At 49.6% G+C, this 21033-nt stretch overlaps 1 protein-coding gene across 1 annotated transcript in view; it reads left to right on the top strand.

Annotated features, from left to right (window-relative positions):
* Positions 1 to 21033, top strand: part of adamts17 (ADAM metallopeptidase with thrombospondin type 1 motif, 17) — a 654840-nt gene that overhangs the window by 359324 nt on the left and 274483 nt on the right. The window contains exon 11 of the mRNA XM_072468796.1: positions 17999 to 18100. Within this exon, the coding sequence (XP_072324897.1) occupies positions 17999 to 18100 (102 nt within the window). The remainder of the gene's footprint in view (positions 1 to 17998; positions 18101 to 21033) is intronic.

The raw sequence follows: 21033 nt of genomic DNA, 5'->3' as shown, positions 1-21033 counted from the left end.
GAAACTTGAGCTCTTAGTTTCAGCGCTTGAGCCGCACTGGAGTCATTGTTGTGATTTGCAAGGCTGAGAGCTACGTGGATAGCATGTCCAGCGTTCAGAGAGGTGGTCACATTGCAGCTTAGGAGGCAGAGAAGGAAAGGGTGACTGCCAGGCAGTCCAAGAGGACCAGGCAGGTAGTGCAGGTGCCTCTGGGGTTTTCCATTTTGCAAGCTGATGAGGGTGATGTTCCTCAATAGAGTGCAGTTAGAGCCAGGTTTGTGGCACATGGAGCGGCTCAGCTGTATGGGAGGGGATGAAGAAGAAAAGAAGAGCAATAGTGATAAGGGATTTGCTAGTTGGGGTGCAGTTTCTGTGGCTGTAGACGTGACTCCAGGATGGTATGATGACTCCCTGGTGGCAGGCTCAAGGGTGTCAAAGAATGACTGCAGGACATTCTTCTGGGGCAGTGTGACTAGCCAGAGGTCATAGTCCACACTGGCACCAATGATTTAGCTAGGAAGGGGGGGGGGGGGGGGGGGGTGGTCCTGCAATCAGAATTTAGGGAGCAAGGCAGATGTTTAGCAAGCAGTACATCAAATACAGATGACTGCATGGCTGGAAAGACGGTGCAGGAGGGAGGGCTTTAGATTCCTGGGACTAGCTGTGGGGGAGATGGCACCTGTATATACTGGACAGGTTGCACCTGAGCAGAGCTGGGTTTGAGATCCTTGCCGGGCGGTTTTCTAGTGCTTTCAGCTAACCTGGCAAGTGTGTGTGAACCAAGAGAAAACACTGGAGAGGAATATCAGGGTGCACTAAATATTAGGCGAAACAGATAACACTAGTACACAGAATAGTAAGTTAACAGGTAGAGTCGGAGAAAGGGAGAAAGTAATGACTTCTAAATCATGGTTACTGTGCATATATGTGAATACACAGAGTAGACTGAATAAATCAATGAGTTCCAGGCAAAGATTACGATGTGGATCTTGTGGTGATAACAGAAACCTGGCTCAAGGAAGGGCAGGACGGAGTGTTGAATATTCCTGGGTACAAGGTGTTCAAAAAAGACAGGAGAGGAGAGGGGGTGGCGGCATTGGCTAAGGAGAGCATTGCAGGTGCTGGAGAAAGAGGATGTCCCAGAGGATTCAAGGATTGAATTAATTTGCTTGGAGCTCAGGAACAAAAAGGGTACAATTACATTGCTGTGTGTCGTCCACCAACTAGTGAGAAGGATGTAGAGGAACAAACCTGCAGGGAGATTACAAAGAGATGCAAACATTATAAAGTCATTATGATAAGGCACAGGGAGTCCAAAATAAGCAAAAAGTACAGTACATTTATTTTACAACAATTATATGCATGAGTACTGGTAGAACCTCACCAGCCACTCTCTCCTGTCAGTCGGTTCCAGACTGACCAACCTTGTTTACAAATAAGCTACCCCACCCCTAGTGGCGGAGCTCGTACTCCTCAAGGAGCACGTGGAAAACAATCATCCCCACACTGTATGTCCAATGCAGGTTATTACATTCCTCACCCCCCCCCCCCCCCCCCCCACCAAAGTACAAAGACCCCCTTGATGAGGAGAAGATAACAAAGTTGCAAAAATCATTGACAAAGAAGAAGAAACCAGTGCAGTACTTTCAGCAGTCAGATGACGGAGATGTTTCGACTCCGGCAGGTCACCATCGAGCGGAGGAGTAGGATCGGCCAGCATGGACCTTGCCGGCGAATGACATTTACACTAGAATGACTTGGCTGATCATCAGCTGAGGTTGGTGGAGCCACGACGTAGGCATCGGAAATTCCAGGCATTTGGGTCTTGATGGTGGAGTCCGAGGACAGGATGTCGCTAAGGACGAGATGGACACCATCTGGTGGACCTCTAGCTACTTTGAATGGCTGTCCACCATGATCAGGAACAAGTGGTCCAAAGAAGGACTGGCGAAATCTGCTTGAAAGTGAACCCAAGGGCGACCTGGCCATTCCCAGGGATGTAAGGGTGCCGCCACGGGGAGCTTCTGATGTTCCTTACAAACGGGGCAACTCTGGTCCACTGCCACGATAACAGTGTCCAACCCTGGCCACCAAACATAGTTTCTAGCCAACAGCTTCATCTTGGATACACCAAGATGCCCTACATGAAGATCCTTCAAAACCAAAGCCTGCTTTTCTTCAGGGAATGATGACCCTCGTCTTCCATAGGAGAATACCGTCTGCCATGGTTAATTTGGAGAACTTGGAAGAAAACGCCTTCAACTCTTCTTGAAGCTGTTGCCACTGTCCACCATACAACAGCTGATGTACCTTAGCCAGCGCAGTGTCGGTCTGTGTCCACCTGTGGACACTAGAAGCAGTCACAGGCAAAGGGTGGCAAAGTTGAAGACCACAATGACTTTGTCCGCCATGGGCGGGTCAGTGGCCTCCACCGGCAGGGGAAGATGACTCAACACATCCATATTCACTATTTGTGTTCCTGGATGGTGTTCAAAAGAGTACTCCTATGCAGCTCACAGCGAAGTCCAGTGCTGGGTCCGTGTGGACCCTATCGGTGGGACTGCTTTGTCCTCATGAAAGAGAACGAGTGGCGGCTCACGGTCAGTTATGATGACAAAATGGTGCCTTAGACGTATTGATGAAAGCATTTGCTGCAAGAAACCACAGCCAGGCCTTCCTTCGCAATACGTGCAGAACTCTTCTCGGCAGCTGTCAGTGTCCGGGAGGTGAACGTGATTGGACGGTCATCACTCTCACCCATACGACGGGACAGAACCGCTCTAATGTCATATGGCTAGATGTCACATACAGCGGTTTGGATGAATCAAAATAAGGCAGCAGATTCGAAGAGGTTAAACGGCGCTTTACCGACGTTTATCCAAACGTAGCTGCAAATAAGTGTAGCTCAAGTCGAGTTTCCTAAATGTCAATCTACCAGCCAACATAGAGTATCGATCCTCTATCCTGGTCAGACGGTAATGGTCTAACTGAGAAGTCGTGTTCAGCATTAACTTGTAATCGCCACAAGGACGAACTGTCCGATCTGGCTTCAGCACTGGACCCACTGGCGTCGCCCAGTCGGCAAAACATACTGGCTGGAGGATTCCCAAACTTTCGAACTGTTGAAGCTCGGTCTCCACCTTCCCGATGATGGCGTATGGGACTGGGTGGACCGAAAAAGATTGGGGTTATCCCTGGATAGTAGCCACGGCCCCGTTAATGGTACTGAGGCCTAGCCGAAAAGCTTAGGGGAACTTGCTCAGCACTGAGCCTCAGCCCCCTATCCCCACTTGAAAAACACATTGCCAATCAATCTTCAAGTGGCGCAGCCAATCACGGCCCAACCAGCTAGGGCCATCGCCTTGCACCATAATGAGAGGAAGACGCAGATACTGACCGCAAAAGCGCTGGAGCGAATGTATATGTTGGATAAACGTAGGTAAAGCGCCGTTTAACCTCTTCGAATCTGCTGCCTTATTTTGATTCATCCAAACCGCTGTATGTGACATCTAGCCATATGACATTAGAGCGGTTCTGTCCCGTCGTATGGGTGAGAGTGATGACCGTCCAATCGCGTTTACCTCCCGGACACTGGCAGCTGCCGAGAAGAGTTCTGCACGTATTGCGAAGGAAGGCCTGGTTGTGGTTTCTTGCAGCAAACGCTTTCATCAATAAGTTTAAGGCACCATTTTGTCATCATAACTGACCGTGAGCCGCCACTCGTTCTCTTTCGTGAGGACAAAGCAGTCCCACCGATAGGGTCCACACGGACCCAGCACTGGACTTCGCTGTGCAAACGCTCACCCATGTACATGGCTAGACAAGCTGCCACGTCTGTCAACGACAATGTTCTCACTCCTTGCTTGATGTGGTTAAAGATGTGTTGCACGACTACTGAAACAGCTGCTTCGGTGTCCAACTCCATCCGGAGCAAATGTCCATTGACCTGTACTGGAATACGAATCAGGGCTATACAGGGCACCAATACACAATTGAGGTGCATCTCAGCCTCATCTTCAGCCTCTTCCGGGTCGTCCAAACACAAGGCCTTGCCACGGGGTTGACACCTACCACGACCAGGGCACCTGGGGTGTTGGCTCTCCTGTCCCAATGGCTTCATCTGGCGTAATGTCTACACTTAGGGCAGGGGGTGGAATCGCTGTCAGTGAAACTGCAGAAATAGTGCCCTGCATCGGCCACTCGCCCAACCTGGACCGCCCGTGCACATAGCCCCAATCCCGAATGAGGCCCCCCTGCCCTCCGATCGGCCCTCCCCCGACTTTGGCAGCCGCGGACTCAGTCCACAGCCACCTCGCGTGTCTCCCGAACAGCAGGACCAGATTAGAACCACGTCGTCGGGAATATGGCTGGTCGGGAACGGAGAATAGCAGGGCGGGCCTCAAGCAATGGCCTGAGGTAGTGGATACTCGGTGGAGTACACCGCTTTTCGGGGGGGCAGAGAATAGCAGAACCGGCACCAGTCCCGATTTCATGCGGGAAACGGATTTTCCGCCCCGTCGCTGAACGCGATTTCGGCGTCGGGGTGCGGAGAACCTAGCCCGATATGTCCCGTGCAGGTTGTTACAGTTGTTGTAATGGGGAACGTTAAATACCCAAATGTAGACTGGACATGGACAGTGGTAGTGTGTGGTATTTTTAAAGTAAGAAGTCGCACAACACTAGTTTAAAGTCCAACAGGGATTATTGAAATCACATGCTTTCGGAGCACTGTTCCTTCATCAGGTAAAGTGGAGGCAGGTTCACAATCACAGCCTAAATAGGAGAGACACAATTGCAAGATAATTTCAGATTGGAATGTGAAGAATGGCTGGAATGAGAGCCTTTACAGGAACAAAAGGTGTGAGTGGAGTGAATGAGAATCACAGATAATCGAGGAGTGAATTGTCTCAAGCCAGGACAGCTAGTAGGATCCTCCAAACCTGGGCAGTATGGTGGCGGTTACGTGTAATGTGGCATGAACCCGAGATCCCGGTTGAGGCTTTCCTCATGCGCACGGAACTTGGCTACCAGTTTCTGCTCGGTGATTCTGTGATGCAGTGTGTCTTGAAAGCCGCCTTGGAGAATGCTTATCCAAAGATTAGAGGCTGAATGTCGTGGACTGCTGAAGTGTTCCCTGGCTGGAAGGAAACACTCTTGCTTGGCAATTGCTGCACGGTGTCCGTCCATCCGTTGTCATAGCGTCTGCATGGCTCGCCGATGTACCGCGCCTGGTATTATTCAAACAAGGTGCCCCTGAGCTCAGCCTGTTTCCTTCTCAGTTTTGGAACACTCCCAGCTCTAAACTATTGTTGCAGGGTACTTGCTCCTCACAGTGCACCCAGTACTGTTCCAGATCTTTCCAGGCAGAGCACGTGGCGAGCTTCTTTTCAACGTTGTTTCCTCTCAGTCCCTTCGATGGCTGCTACCAATCATCATCATAGAATTTACAGTGCAGAAGGAGGCCATTCGGCCCATCGGGTCTGCACCGGCTCTTGGAAAGAGCACCCTACCCAAGGTCAACACCTCCACCCTATCCCCATAACCCAGTAACCCCACACAACACTAAGGGCAATTTTGGACACTAAGGGCAATTTATCATGGCCAATCCACCTAACCTGCACATCTTTGGACTGTGGGAGGAAACCGAAGCATCCGGAGGAAACCCACGCACACACGGGGAGGATGTGAAGACTCCGCACAGACAGTGACCCAAGCCGGAATCGAACCTGGGACCCTGGAGCTATGAAGCAATTGTGCTATCCACAATGCTACCGTGCTGCCCCTGATATTTGGCATCCCTCCGTTGCCAGCTTTAGCAAAGTTTTTCGCTTCTGAAACCTTTCTGGATGTCTGCGCATGGATCAACGATTTTTCTATGTTTTCCTTAACTTCCCCAGGAGTCTCCCAACATGGTTCCGACATCATCGTCGTCAGTTTTCTTTGCGGTATTTTTAAAGGATAGGCTTTCAGGCCACAAAGGTACAAACAAACCAGAGCTTTATTAGAAAGGTGCTTGCTCTACTGGCTGCTAGGATAGACAGCCTGCGCAAACGGCTGATGGCGTCATCAAATGTCATGTGATCGGACTCTTAAAGTAACCTTGTTCCAAGTAGGAACAACCATAAATACACAACATAGTATAAAAGGCGGAGAGGGGCAAATGTTTCTCGACTGTCCAGGAAAATGTTCTACATGCGTCCAGTCCAACAAGAAAGGATGCACTGTTGGACCTGGTTCTTGGATATGAGGTGGGCCAAGTGGAATAAGTGTGAGTCGGGGATCAGTTAGGAGTCGGTTAAAGGTAAGTTATTTTGGTGAATCATTTTTCATTTCCCAGTAAAACTCGTACTTATTCATTGATTCAGTGCTCAGAGCCTAAAATTAATTAAATTTGACAATGCTCAAAAACATTCTTGAGCAGGACTGAAATATATGCAAGGTACTTTCACCCTAATTCAAATGTATGCACTCCTGTTAAGCAAGAACTTACTTTTAATTCTCCCCCCTTCCTTGTCCCGAGTGAAAAGTCCCACCGACTCATTTCAATGAGAATTTCCATAAGGACATTTATAGGTGTCAGTTTGGCTCATTTGATAGCACCCACACCTATAGTCAGAGGTTTATGGCTTCTGATGCCATCCTAGATTTTGAGCACCGATTGGAGGCAACGCTATCAGTGTGCGACCAAAGGAGTGCTTTGTGGTAAGAGGCACCATCTTCCAGTTGAGATGTAACACTGGTTAGGTGGATGTAGAAGGTCCGTGCCATCATCTGCAAAGGAGCAGGAATGTCTTGTGTCCGAGTCAGTCTCCTGCCTTAACCAACAGCACCAAATTAAAACAGAATCACTGGTCATTCATCACATTTGCTATTTGTGGGGCCTTGCTGCATAAGAACTGCCTGCTGTTTGCCTATAAAGCAACTGTGAGTATAATTTATTGGTTCAGGGGAGCTTAGTGAAGCCTTGACGATGTGATAAAATGCTAAATAAATTCCTGCGTTTTTTAAACCAGTAGAAACATTTATTATGGGGAATCAGAATCTATAACACATGAAATGTTAATCATGTAGAAACCTACAAATCTACAGAAAGCTTTGCAACATCTGCTGCAGTGCTGAAACCTTTGTTTCCGTATTATTTTATTGAACTGTCATTAGATTTGGAGATAAAATAGCAAGTTATTAATCAGTTTTAAGATGTGCTAAAAAGCATGCAGGCCTTAAAAATTGACGCATGAGTAGAAAAGCGGCGCATGAGTAGAAAAGCAAGGAGGTTAGGCTACAGCTTTATAAATCACTTGTTAGGCCAGAGGTGGGAGTATTGTGGCTAATTCTGGATGCCACACTTTAGGAAGGATGTCAAAATTTTGGAGGGGATGGAGAGGCGATTTATTAGAATGGTGACACGGATGAGGGACTTCAGTTTTTAAAATTTGTTCATGGAATGTGGGCATCTTTGGCAAGACAGTCTCTGACCCTGGGCTTAGCTGTCTCTGCACCGGGCTGCAGAGGGTGATAGTAACTGGAGGTAGCTGCTTCCTGTAGATTGGAAAGAACCTGGGGCGGGGTTTTCCTCTACCCGGCGGGGCGGGCCGTACTAGCTCCGAGGAGTGGCGTGAACCATTCCAGTGTCGGGCCGCCTGGAAGGTGCGGAATCCTCCACACCTTCAGGGGCTAGGCCGGCGCTGGTGGGGTTGGCGCCGCGTCAGCCACCGCAGAAGGGCTTGGCGCCGCGCCAACCGGCGGCGAAGGGCCTCCGCAGGTCGGCGTGAGTTGCCGCATGCGCGGGAGCGCCAGCGTATGCTGGCATCATCCCAGCACATGCGCAGGGGGGTTCTTCTCCGCGCTGGCCATGGCGGAGGTTGACAGCAGCCGGCGCGGAGGGAAAGAGTGCCCCCACGGCACATGCTTGCCCGTGGATTGGTGGACCCCGATCGTGGGCCAGGCCACCGTGGGGGCACCCCCCCGGGGCCAGATGCCCCCCCCCCCGAGGACTCTGCAGGCCACCCGCAGAGCCAGGTCCCGCCGGTACGGACCTGGTTTGATTTACGCCGGCGGGACCGGCCGAAAACGGGTGGCCGCTCGGTCCATCGCGGGGCGGAGAATCGGTGGGGCTGCTGCCAGCGGCCACCGACCGGCGCGGCGCGATTCCCACCCCCGCCAAAACCCCGGCGGCGGAGAATTTGGCAGCCGGTGGCGGGGCGGGATTCACGCCGCCCCCCCCCCCCCCGCCGATTCTCCGACCCGGCGGGGGGTCGGAGAGACCCGCCCATAATTCTCGCCGTCCTCACCAACAGGCCGCAATCTGTCAGGATAGGGAACAGCACCTCCTCCACAATAGCCCTCAACACCGGAGCCCCGCAAGGATGTGTGCTCAGTCCTCTACTGTACTCCCTATACACACACGACTGTGTGGCGAGATTCAACTCCAACTCAATCTATAAGTTTGCAAATGATACGACTGTGGTGGGTCGCATCTCAAACGATGACAAATCAGACTACAGGAGGGAGATAAGTCACTTGGTTGCATGGTGTACCGAAAACAACCTCTCTCTAAATGTTGGAAAGACCAAGGAACTGATCATCGACTTCAGGAAGCGTAGCACGACATACACTCCCGTCTGCATCAATGGCTCCGAAGTGGAGATGGTCGATAGTTTTAGGTTCCTGGGTGTCACCATCACCAACAGTCCTGGTCCACTCACATTTATACAACAGTCAAGAAAGCATAACAATGTCTCTACTTCCTACTGAAGCTAAAGAAATTTAGCATGCCTGCATCGACTCTCATAAACATCTACAGATGTGCGATAGAGAGCATCCTATCTGGCTGCATCACAGCCTGGTATGGCAACTGCATGGCCCAAGATTGCAAGAAACTGCAGACTGGTGAACTCAGCCCAACGCCTCACACAAACTTACCATCCCCACATTGATTCTGTATACACCTCTCGCTCCCTCAGGAAGGCAGACAGCATTATCAGAGACCCGTCCCACTCAGGCATTGCCTTCTTCCAGACCTTTCCATCAGGCAGAAGATACAGAAGTCTGAAGACTCGCACATCCAGACATAGGAACAGCTTCTTCCCCACAGCTACAAGACTCCTCAACGACTCTCCCTCGGACTGATCTGTTCCCTGTAAGAACACTATTCACGACGCCCTATGCTGCTCTTGCTCATGTATTTGCTTTGTTTGGCCCCTTGTTCTGCACTGTAACCAATCACTGTTTTGTCGATGTACCATTTTTCAATGTTCTCTGTTGATTATTCTTGGGTCTACTCTGTACGTACTGTGTATGTTCCTCGGCCGCAGAAAAATACTTTTCACTGTATTTTGGTACATGTGACAATAAATCAAATCAAATAAAGGGGATGGTGTGTGAACCATTCTTGTGGGGGGGTGGTTCACTTCGGTAGGTGGCAGCCCCCAGATAGTGTGGATAGAGGTCCAAATAGGGCATTGGCACTTCTCAGGTGAAGGGCTCTGGAGGAGGGTAGGGATGTTCACCACAACAAGAATGGGATCCAGTATTATTGGAAGAGGCGGGAGAATAACAAGACAAAGCTCGACCTTTACATTGTCAGGCTCAAGGTATGCAGTTGGCTCAAGGATGATGAGGGAGCGTGCAACTCTGTCTGGGATTAAAGTGAAGAACCACCTTCCAGTAACTCCAGTAATGCCGTTGGTTCAGAACAATCTGATTGGGAGGTGTCTAAAGCAGTGTTGGGGGTGCGCAGTGCTGGGCTAAGGAGCCCCTTCTGGGGCACTCTCTCACTTGGTGCAGCAAGAGTGAACAGGAGTCAGCTCAGTTAGACAGAGCTAGGACCTCCTTGGGGAAAAAGCCACTGAGTGCCAATGCTTTCATTCACAATGTTGAAGGGATACTCAGAACTCAGTGCTTTCGAATCAAGAGTGATCCCTTAAGGATCAAAGGGCATCTGTTCATTAACCATGAGCAACTGATTGGTCATTAGAATTCCACATCTGCGATTGGAGTACAGAGGTACTTTGGGTAATTTAATTTACACCTTGTTATCCTACACGGCTCCTGATGCCACATTTCTGCGGTGTCATCTTAGTCACCTCAACATGTGTGCTAGCATCTCAGGGACAAGGCGCATCGGACACCATACAAGTCGGGCAGGAATGGCTGCGGACCCTTACATTTCCCATCAGCTTCATATTCAGAACTTCTCTTTCTTGAGCCCTAGTCATTCTTGTCTTCAGTGTTTCATTTCAGAGGGAAGATAAAAGGAAAAATGGATCCCGTGCTCAATGCTGCCTTTGTCTTAGTCCTAATGCAATGGAAAAGGTGTGTCGTGTTGGGTGTTCTGATGCACAAATGATCCAACACGGCTGTAGATGGTACAACTCTGTTTTATTGTCTATTCAACGATAACAACTAACTACTGGCTTGGGTACGTGCTTCACCAGCTAACCTGTGGACCTAGCCCTATCACTATTCTAGTGAGGCACTCAGCACATGGTCTATGTCTGAGTGGCGTGCTGTGAGCTCTGTGCTCTGAGCTATCTCCTGGTAGAATGAGCGGGAACTGTGGTGTTCCCTGTTTTATAGTGTGTGTGCTCTCACTGGTGATTGGCTGCGATGTTATGTGTGTGCTGGTTGGTCCAACTGCCTGTCCATCAGTGTGTGTGTGATTGCACCATGATATGCTGATGTGGATATCATGACAGGATGAAGGATGGAGAGACTTCCTGAGCACAGCTGCAGTAGGAGGCACTGTCTGAGGGACATGGTCAAGGGGAGCCAGAGCATGAACAGGAGGGAAGGCCCACAAAACTCGCTAGACAGTGGGCAGCATGGTAGCATTGTGGATAGCACAATTACTTCACAGCTCCAGGGTCGCAGGTTCGATTCCGGCTTGGGTCACTGTCTGTGCGGAGTCTGCACATCCTCCCCGTGTGTGCATGGGTTTCCTCCGGGTGTTCCGGTTTCCTCCCACAGTCCAAAGACGTGCAGGTTAGGTGGATTGGCCATGATAAATTGCCCTTAGTGTCCAAAATTTGCCTTAGTGTTGGGTTGGGTGGGGTTACTGGATTATGGGGTTATGGGGATAGGGTGGAGGTGTTGACCTTGGGTGGGGTGCTCTTTCCAAGAGCCGGTGCAGACTTGATGGGCCGAATGGCCTCCTTCTGCACTGTAAATTCTATGATCTATGACCTAATGTTTATTGTACAAGAGTGTTCTATTTACAACTGAGTGAGAGGCAATGATGGGCAAGTTTGCACATGTCCCGAGATCTGGTACATCACGTATGCTAAGTTCTTCAGGAAGACCTGACTCTATGTGGGGTTTGGGAGCTGTCTCCTGTCAGTGACTTTGAAGGTGGTGGCAATGCTCAATTTCTTTGCCTCGGGTTTTCCCAGGGCTCAACAGGTGACCTATGCAGCATCTCTTGGTCTACAACACATCGATGCAGAAAGGAAATCACAGATGACTTTTACAAAAAAGCCTTCATTATGACAGGTTTGCTCTGGATGAATATAACCAGGCTTCCCAAGAGCACAGGGTGGACCAGATTGCACCCATGTTGCTGTACGGTCTCCATGGCAGCCGCGCCTAATGCTTATAAATTGTTATGGTTACCATTCCATCAATGTACAACTGGTGTGTGATGATTGGCAGCACATGCTGCACTTTGGTGCAGTGTACTCTGTGAGTTGCCATGACTCCAACATCCTCGTACATCCAGGTTTTCGATGGGCCAGTTCATCTGCAGGAATGGCTGCTTGGGGGTTAGGTACCCACTGAAACACTGGCATATGACATTGGTGCGTTGCCCTCAGAGCCGTTCTGAGGAGAGGTACAACACTGCTCACAGCTTCACACACTTCCTTACAGAGCAGACCAAAGGGCTTCTGAAGATGCACTTCAGATGCTGGTGCGCTCAGGCGGCTCACTACAATACACTCCCAATAGGGTTTCCCACATCATCGTAGTGTGTTGTGGCCTGCATTGTTGGCAATGCAAAGAGATGATCCCTTGCCAGAGGGTGAACAGGTGGATAATGAGAGGTCATTGGAGGATGAAAATCCGGAGGATCAGGAGCCTCAGGAAGCTGCTGAGGGTCAGTATGAGCGCAATGACGCAATGGAGGAAGGAAGATCATAGATAGAATCATCATAGAATCCCTACAGTGCAGAAGGAGGCCATTTGTCCCATTGGATCTGCACCGACCCTTCGAAAGATCACGCTACATGGCCCAATCCCCCCCCCCCCCCCCCCCCCCCCCCCCGCCTATTCCTACAACCTTACCCTAAGGGGCAATTTAGAACATAACAGCGCAGTACAGGCCCTTTGGCCCTCGATGTTGCGCCGACCTGTGAAACCAATCTAAAGCCCATCTACACTATTCCCTTATCGTCCATATGTCTATCCAATGACCATTTGAATGCCCTTAGTGTTGGCGAGTCCACTACTGTTGCAGGCAGGGCATTCCATGCCCTTACTATTCTCTGAGTAAAGAACCTACCTCTGACATCTGTCTTATATCTATCTCCCCTCAATTTAAAGGTATGTCCTCTCGTGCTAGACATTATCATCCGAGGAAAAAAGGCTCTCACTGTCCACCCTATCCAATCCTCTGATCATCTTATATGCCTCAATTAAGTCACCTCTTAACGTTCTTCTCACTAACGAAAACAGCCTCACGTCCCTCAGCCTTTCCTCATAAGATCTTCCCTCCATACCAGGTAACATTCTGGTAAATCTCCTCTGCACCCGTTCCAATGCTTCCACATCCTTCCTATAATGCGGCGACCAGAATTGCACGCAATACTCCAAATGTGGCCGCACCAAAGTTTTGTACAGCTGCAACATGACCTCATGGCTCCGAAACTCAATCCCTCTACCAATAAAAGCTAACACACCGTACGCCTTCTTAATAATCCTCTCAACCTGGGTGGCAACTTTCAGGGATCTATGTACATAGACACCGAGATCTCTCTGCTCATCCACACTGCCAAGAATCTTACCATTAGCCCAGTACTCTGTCTTCCTGTTATTCCTTCCAAAATGAATCACCTCACACTTTTCTGCATTAAACTCCATTTGCCACCTCTCAGCCCAGCTCTGCAGCTTATCTATGTCCCTCTGTAACTTGTAACATCCTTCTGCACTGTCCACAACTCCACCGACTTTAGTGTCATCTGCAAATTTACTCACCCATCCTTCTACGCCCTCCTCCAGGTCATTTATAAAAATGACAAACAGCAGTGGCCCCAGAACAGATCCTTGTGGTACACCACTAGTAACTGGACTCCAGTCTGAACATTTCCCATCAACCACCACCCTTTGTCTTCTTCCAGCTAGCCAATTTCTGCTAAATCACCCTGAATCCCATGCCTCCGTATTTTCTGCAGTAGCCTACCATGGGGAACCTTATCAAACGCTTCACTGAAATCCTTATACACCACATCAACTGCTTTACCCTCATCCACCTGTTTGGTCACCTTCTCAAAGAACTCAATAAGGTTTGTGAGGCACGACCTACCCTTCACAAAACCGTGTTGACTATCTCTAATCAAATTAAATTAGCATGGTCTATCCACTAACCTGCACAGACTGTGGGAGGAAACAAGAGCATCCGGAGGAAACCCACACAGACACGGGAAGAATGTACGAACTCCACACAGACAGTTACCTGAGGTCGGAATCGAACCCGTGTCCCTGGCGCTGTGAGGCAGCAGTGCTAACCACTGTGCCACCGTGCCGCCCCAAAGATGCGGGAGACACATCCGTGATACTTTAATTGCTGACAGGGTCCAGGAAGTGTGGAGTTAAAGTGAGGGCATTTGGCCACATCTCTCCAAGTACTCAATGCAATTTCCTTTTATCTCAGGAGATGCCCAACCGCATGAATGAGTCCTGCGTTCACACTTGCCATTCTGCTCTCATGAATCGCTTTGTTCTGCACTGCCCTGTGAATGACATGAATGTTAATCTCAAAGTGGGACACAGTCACTGAGTCAGAGGATGGCTAAATCTTGATAGGGGCTAGGGCACAAATCTGTATATACGTTGTCACATTAAACACCTGTTCACACTGTTACAACCTGCCTTGCTGCTTTGTCAGATGGGTGTGAGGGGTGCACTCATCTGGGCTGGCCAGAGAGAGTGGGGGGAATTGGCGGACATTGTGGATGGCCTGGGTTCCACCCCCCCTCCATTCTCCTGACCGTCCCCATCACCATCACCCCAGGGATTTGATGGGACCGTGTGATAGAGTGGCCCGCACAGCGTGGCGCAGCAGGTATGTATCACTGAGGGAGTTGCAGCCCAAGGGGTGGGGGGGAACGGGGTGGGATGTGATGCGCTGTCTGTGCCCCTGGCCAGTCCTCATCCCCCCCCCCACCCCCACCCACCCACCACCACCCTAGTTGGTGAACCTGGAGGCGATCAGAGCATCCCGTGCGCGTTGGCCCTGGTGCACACATCGTGCATCCAGCCTTGCCTCCATGCCCTGCCCATCCTCCCCCATCCTCGCATCCTCCCCATCGGATGAGGACTGGCATTCCTCCTCCTCCACCTCCAGCACGTCACCTCTCTGCTGCGCAATATTGTGGAGGACACAGCAGGCCGCCACGATGCATGCCTGGTCCATTTCAAGTCTAACATGGGCTCCGCCAACGGCTTCCTTTGTGTGGCCGTGGTATTTATTCCACAACCGGGCCTCTAATTCAACATCTGCGAGAGGGACAGCCCAAACACGCAGTGCTTCACCAGCCGCCTAAGGCGGTCAAAAGTAAGTGACCGACTCACCCGGAAACCGCACAACTATGTTGAACCTACAACATTTCATTATAACAGAAGGTTTCAGAGCATTGTGTTCAGCCACTTGTGCAACCAATTCATCAAATGATTGTAGTAGGGTGTAAAGTGGGGTTTTAACAGGCGTTTAGGGGGATCACCTTTTGACGGTCTTTCCCGCAAAATAACATTGTCCTGAAAAAAGTACCTCCTATGTTCTGTGTATTGGCTCCAATACACAAACCCATGTTGAAGTCCTCCAGCTTACTAAATAGTGGCATTTTCAAACTGTATACGCTCACGTTTCTGCATGGTTGTTGTGCGGGGTGGCTAGGCATTATAACCAGCGAGTCTGGACTCCTTTGTCATTGTCTCCAGTTTAATGATCAAAGAAACCAGCAAAAGCTTTATTTTACTTTTAAACAATAACCTGCCCACGGCAGTCGGTCCCTGCTCGGGCCGGCTTTAGCGCTCGGTTCTAACGAGCCCACATGCCTATTTTCAATGTAAAGTTTACCTTGCGTTCACTTAGGCAGCGCAGAAGGATTAGGGAAGCTGTTTATATTCTTATTTGTGCTCGTTATATGAGTGGTCGAGGTCCGGGTTTACTCCTGGTTCATTGATTTTGCTGAGCCCACTACATTAGATTTTTCATGTGGCCCGTGCAGTGGTGGGATTTGGCTGCTCCACAGTGACTGGTATCCCAGGCTTGCGACAGTGTTGTGTCCCTGGCTGAAAGGCATGGAGAGGGCATTGTTGTGATAGCTGTTTGCAGATAGTGGAGGCTGGAATAATAACCAACAGCAAACTGGAATCTCCCTGCTTTTGCCCAGTGCAACTGGTCAGTAAGCAGGTTGTCTCTTTAATATTTCCGTTACCCTTCCCGGAGAAGAACATCCATGATTCCAGCACCCGACATTCCTGTAATGTGCAATGGAAAATAAACATTTCCTCATTGTGTAATTTTCATTTTATTATGGCACGTTTGACACTGCTTTGGCAGCAATATACTGAAATGGATATTTATATATTTAAATGGAAAAAAATGTAAGGGTAAAACGTGGGAGGGTTTGGATTAATTCAAAGAGCGAGCGGAGGTACAATGGGTCAAATGACCAACTAGTGAATTGAACGATACTATGCTCTGGTCGAGGGAGCTGTTTGACTCCCAGCTGATTTGGCCCATGGATACTTCCACAGTTGCGCAGTACAGGTTGTATTTAACCCTTGCAGTGCTAAATGGTAAAATCCACCCACATTGCCTGAATTAATGGAGTCACATTTATGACAAACATAAGGAACAGCTATTTGGAAATTTTCAGTCCACATGTAGCCTTGGGTAGCTGTCCCTTGAAAACAGTGGCACTGAACCAGTCAGCAATAGCTACAGACCAGTCCATGGTGAACAGATTTTGCATTAGTTCCTCCATCAATGAACAAACTCCACATCGCTGGATGAGAAAATTACCTCCTGAAGTTTTAATTTCCTCCATTGGAAAGCTGCTCTGCCTCTCTGTGAAAGCTCATTAATATAGAGCTAATGAGCAGCAACAGAATGTTTGGGGGAGAAAATTGATGATAGCTGCACCTTTATTGAGGGGGAAGGAATATGGAGCGATGCAGAACAGATCATTTTCATTTAATTGCTGGTTTTCCACCAAATTTTAATAAACTCAATTTCTATAGTTCTTTTCCTGATCTCGGAATGTCAAGACGTGCTTCACAGCCAATTAATTACTTTGGAATTGGAATCTGTGTTTTAGTTCTGGAAGTGGAGCTAATAATCTGTGCATAGCAAGTGTCCACATGCGGCAAATTATAAATATTAGCCAGGGCTCTGGACAGAAACTATTCCAAGTGGCGCCATAGGATCCTTTGAACCCACCCATGAGAGCAGAAGGGCCATCAGCTTAATGTCTCAGTTGAAAGATGACACCTCCGGCAGCGCAGCACTCTCGCAATGTTGTATTGGAATATCAACCTGGATTATATGCTCAAACCACTGGAATGAAATTGACCCAGAGCCAAGAGAGTTCTCCATGAGCTAAGGCTAATACCTCAATGACACTGTGCATCTGAGGGGGAGTAAAAAACACCAGAAAGCACCCAGAATAAGATAGATTATGATGGCTAAAGGCAGACCCCATATTTTCCAACTGGCTGCCAGCCTGACCGAGAGTTGGCCTCTGCTGGATCTCAACCAGGTAAACAGGGTGGTTTCTATAATGGGTGACCAATCCGTAAGGCCAGTTTTCTCTCTGGAAGTCAATCCCATAAGTGCCCTCAGCTATGTTTGTGGGTGAGAGGCGCTGGTGGAGAATGCTTAATTGGAGTCTGACCTTCTTCCCAGTTTTAGCAATGACTTGGTACAGGAGCACAGTAAGAAGTCTAACAACACCAGGTTAAAGTCCAACAGGTTTGTTTCAAATCACTCGCTTTCGGAGCACTGCTTCTTCCTCAGATGAATGGAGCACTGCTCCTTCCTTCTCCTGAGGAAGGAGCAGTGCTCCGAAAGCTAGTGATCTGAAAGAAACCTGTTGGACTTTAACCTGGTGTTGTAAGACTTCTTACTGTGCTCACCCCAGTTCAACGCCGGCATCTCCACATCATTGGTGCAGGAGGTGGGTCAGGCTCCCGATGATTGGTGATCCTATTTTATCAAAAGGATCCTGATAGTCATTTTGAAATTCGTTTACAGCCCAGCTGAAGAGGATCCCGAAGGTAAGTTCCTCATCCATTGTTTTGTGGGGTTCATTGGTGGTGTGTGTGTGGGGGGGGGGGGGGGGGGAGGCGGTTGCCGAATGTCTCCTCCATTTCCACCAGTCAGCATTAGCCAGGCTGTAACTAACAGGCAACATCCACCCTGTTGTTTATATAACTTGTCTGTCTGACAGTGATGGGTGAACTGCTGATCTGTTTGAGGCTGTGGTGGCTCTGAGGAAAACATGAGATGCTGTTTTTTATTTTGCAAGGGCGTTACGGGTTCTGGAAGGAGGCAGGTAGATAGAGTTAAGATAGAGAATAGCAATCTAACTACATGGAGGGATGAGGGAATCTGGACTACCTGTGACCAACTATGCAGCTCCATTTTTTATTACTAATAATTATGGATTTAATTTGCCATTAGAGGATGGGAAGTTTCATTTAATTGTTTATTGGTGACATGCTTTTTCAGTTGATGGATATATTCAGCTATTTGAAACATGGTGGCCCCAAAATCTAACCTACAACTTCCCTTTTACTTTAGCATTTAATGTGCGCTGGCCTGTGGTGTCTGGTAGAAGAGGACCAGCCATGCAGAACAAAATTGGATCCTCCGCTTGATGGTACAGAATGTGGTGTTGACAAAGTAAGTTAAAGATCTGTAAAAACCCAACAGATTCACACTTAAATAGTTTTAGCTCTTTGTTTCGATATTACACAGCCACTAAAGGTCGATCAAATCCTGCTATGCCACTCCACAAAACCTGGCAGGACAACATGTTATTTTAAGATTTTTCCACTCAATTTCTCCAAAGCATGTACTGTTTCAAATTATTATTTTCTGAGTGCCTGCCCTTGTTCCCAAACCATTTTTGTGGCTGTCAAGGGAAGCTTTGGGTGGGCTGCCATCCATGGCCCAATTGAGGCCCTTCACTGAACAATTAATGTCCAATTAAGAGAAATTTGCTCTGTCGTTTTGATATAATGGGCGGTGGGTGGGAGAGGCTGTTGCACAATGTGCAGCCCGACAGCTTTAGCCCTGTGAATTGTTGACCAGTAGAAGTAAGGGGAGCATCTCTTGCTGGCTCTCGGTGCCAATTAGAAGCCCCCCCCCCCCTTCTCCACAAATTTGGTTCCCCGCATACTATCAGCAGCACAGGCAGTTGCCACTATTCCTGCCAGTTGACAGAGTTGCCAACCTTCAATTGGTTGGCAGTTCTTATGAGGCAGGACTTCCTCCTGGGGATGATGGATAGAAGCCTCACCTCGTGCTAATTAAAAGGGTTGAAACAGGGTAAGTGGAGACGGGTTTGCCCCCAGCATTTACACTGTGGTGTGCGGTAAATGCTCTGAGAATATAACCCAGCCTTCTGCCCCTGTCATTCTCTGTTACTACCTGTGCCCTTTGCTGGTGCTCTACATCAGCCTGACCTCAAGCCTCGAGCTTTTTATAAAACTGTTTTTCATCACAAATTCCTTCTATTCTGCCACTGTAATTTTTCCAATTGCTACAATTTCCTTGTTCCTTGTCTCTCCCAGAATCACAAATGGGTCCTTTTTTCAAGAGAAACAGCTCTAATTAAAGCAATAACTGAAGAGTTTAAAAAACCTGCCCAGCAGATGCACAAGAAGATGGAAATTAAACAGCTTTTTAGCCATCTGCCCTACAGTTCCACCCAATGTCAGGCCTCCGCTCATATTCCACCCCAGAAACCCGCCCAGCACAACTTCCAGCTGCTTCTCTATCATGGAAGGCGCAATAGTGCTTGACACACCTAGGATTTCCGTGAGGGGTGCATGTTGCTGAATGCACCCAGAATGAGCTGGGCACTGTGCTTGTTTCACCGAGCCAGAGTTACGCCCAACTTCCTACACAAACCCATAAAACCTCCATCGATTCCGTGGTGACAAGGGGCGAAATTCTCCGCAATAGGCGCGATGTCCGTCGACCGGCGCCAAAAACGGCGCGAATCAGTCCGGCATTGCGCCGCCACAAAGGTGCGGAATCCTCCGCACCTTGAGCGGCCGAGCCCTAACCTTGAGGGGCTAGGCCTGCGCCGCACTGATTTCCACCCCGCCAGCTGGTGGGAAAGGCCTTTGGTGCCCCGCCAGCTGGCGCGAAACTGACTTTGCCGTGCGGCGCATGCGCGGGAGCGTCAGCGGCCGCTCACGGCATCCCCCGCGCATGCGCAGTGGAGGGGGTCTCTTCCGCCTCCGCCATGGTGGAGACCGTGGCGAAGACGGAAGGAAAAGAGTGCCCCCACGGCACAGGCCCGCCCACGGATCGGTGGGCCCCGATCGCGGGCCAGGCGACCGAGGGGGCACCCCCAGGGCCCAGATCGCCCCGCGCCCCACCCAGGACCCCGGAGCCCGCCCGCGCCGCCTTGTCCCACCGGTAAGAGAGGTGGTTTAATCCACGCCGGCGGGACAGGCATTCCAGCAGCGGGACTTCGGCCCATCCGTGCCAGAGAATCGCCGGGGGGGGGGTCCCGCCAACCGGCGCGGCGTGATTCCCGCCCCCGCCGAATATCCGGTGCCGGAGAATTCGGCAACTGGCGGGGGCGGGATTCACGCCAGCCCCCGGCGATTCTCCGACCCGGTGGGGGTCGGAGAATCTCGCCCAAGGAGTGTAATTAATTGGTGGCTGGGATGTCACAGTGAGGAGTGGGATTGGCAAGGAATGAGCCATTCTTACATCTTCTTAAAATAAGTGATGGCTTCTGCAGCAACACAGTAGACCAATTGATTATTAACTGCTGGTGCTTTCACTTTTTAATCAGCTTCAATGGACTGCTGGATTCTATTGACCGTAGAATGTACCCACAGTGTGATGAACATGACCCTGCTCCCCATACCACTCAACCCTAACCCTAACCCCTCCCCCGGCCAGTGTAGTAAAAGGGGCTCAGCTTCTCAACTCAGAAGGGGGCCCCAGACCTGTGAATGGGCATTGCTGGGGGTGAAGCGACTGTTGAACTAGAATGAGGAAGTCATGATGCGTATGTATAAAGTAATTATGAGTGCAACTTATGCTTCTAAATTCTGCAATCTTTTCACTATTTCATTTAATTATGGATGAATCTTTTATCCTGTGAAAACTCCAGGCAACAATCTCATTAATAACTTGCTCTGATAAAATAGGACTGAATCAGTGAGGGCGACATACAGAAGAGGGGAAGAGAGAGTTTCAGAAAGAGGTAGATAAAGAGTTATAAAGACACTGGCAAGTTTGCAACAAAAGAAAGAAACTGGAGATGGAAAGAGATTATGATGAGGAAGGAGAGAGAATAGAATATATATATATATATAGAATATAGAACGATACAGCGCAGTACAGGCCCTGAGAGCAAGAGTTTGTTGCAGCAAAAGTGAGGAATAACGGGCGGGATTCTCTGACCCTCCACGCTGGGATCGTGCCCGGAAATCCTGCGCGACGGCATATCCGCAATTCTTCACGGACCCGCCAGTCCCGCATGCGTGGTCAACGCGCCGCCGGTCGGGGGCCATTGGACCAAGCCTCCGCGGCGATTCTCTGCGGTCGACCGGCCGAACACCCGTCGGCGTGGTTTACATGTGGTA

Source organism: Scyliorhinus torazame, chromosome 12 (genome assembly GCF_047496885.1).
Source record: "Scyliorhinus torazame isolate Kashiwa2021f chromosome 12, sScyTor2.1, whole genome shotgun sequence".
In the NCBI taxonomy this organism is placed as follows: Eukaryota; Metazoa; Chordata; class Chondrichthyes; order Carcharhiniformes; family Scyliorhinidae; genus Scyliorhinus; species Scyliorhinus torazame.
This window is presented reverse-complemented; position numbering and strand designations above follow the sequence as displayed.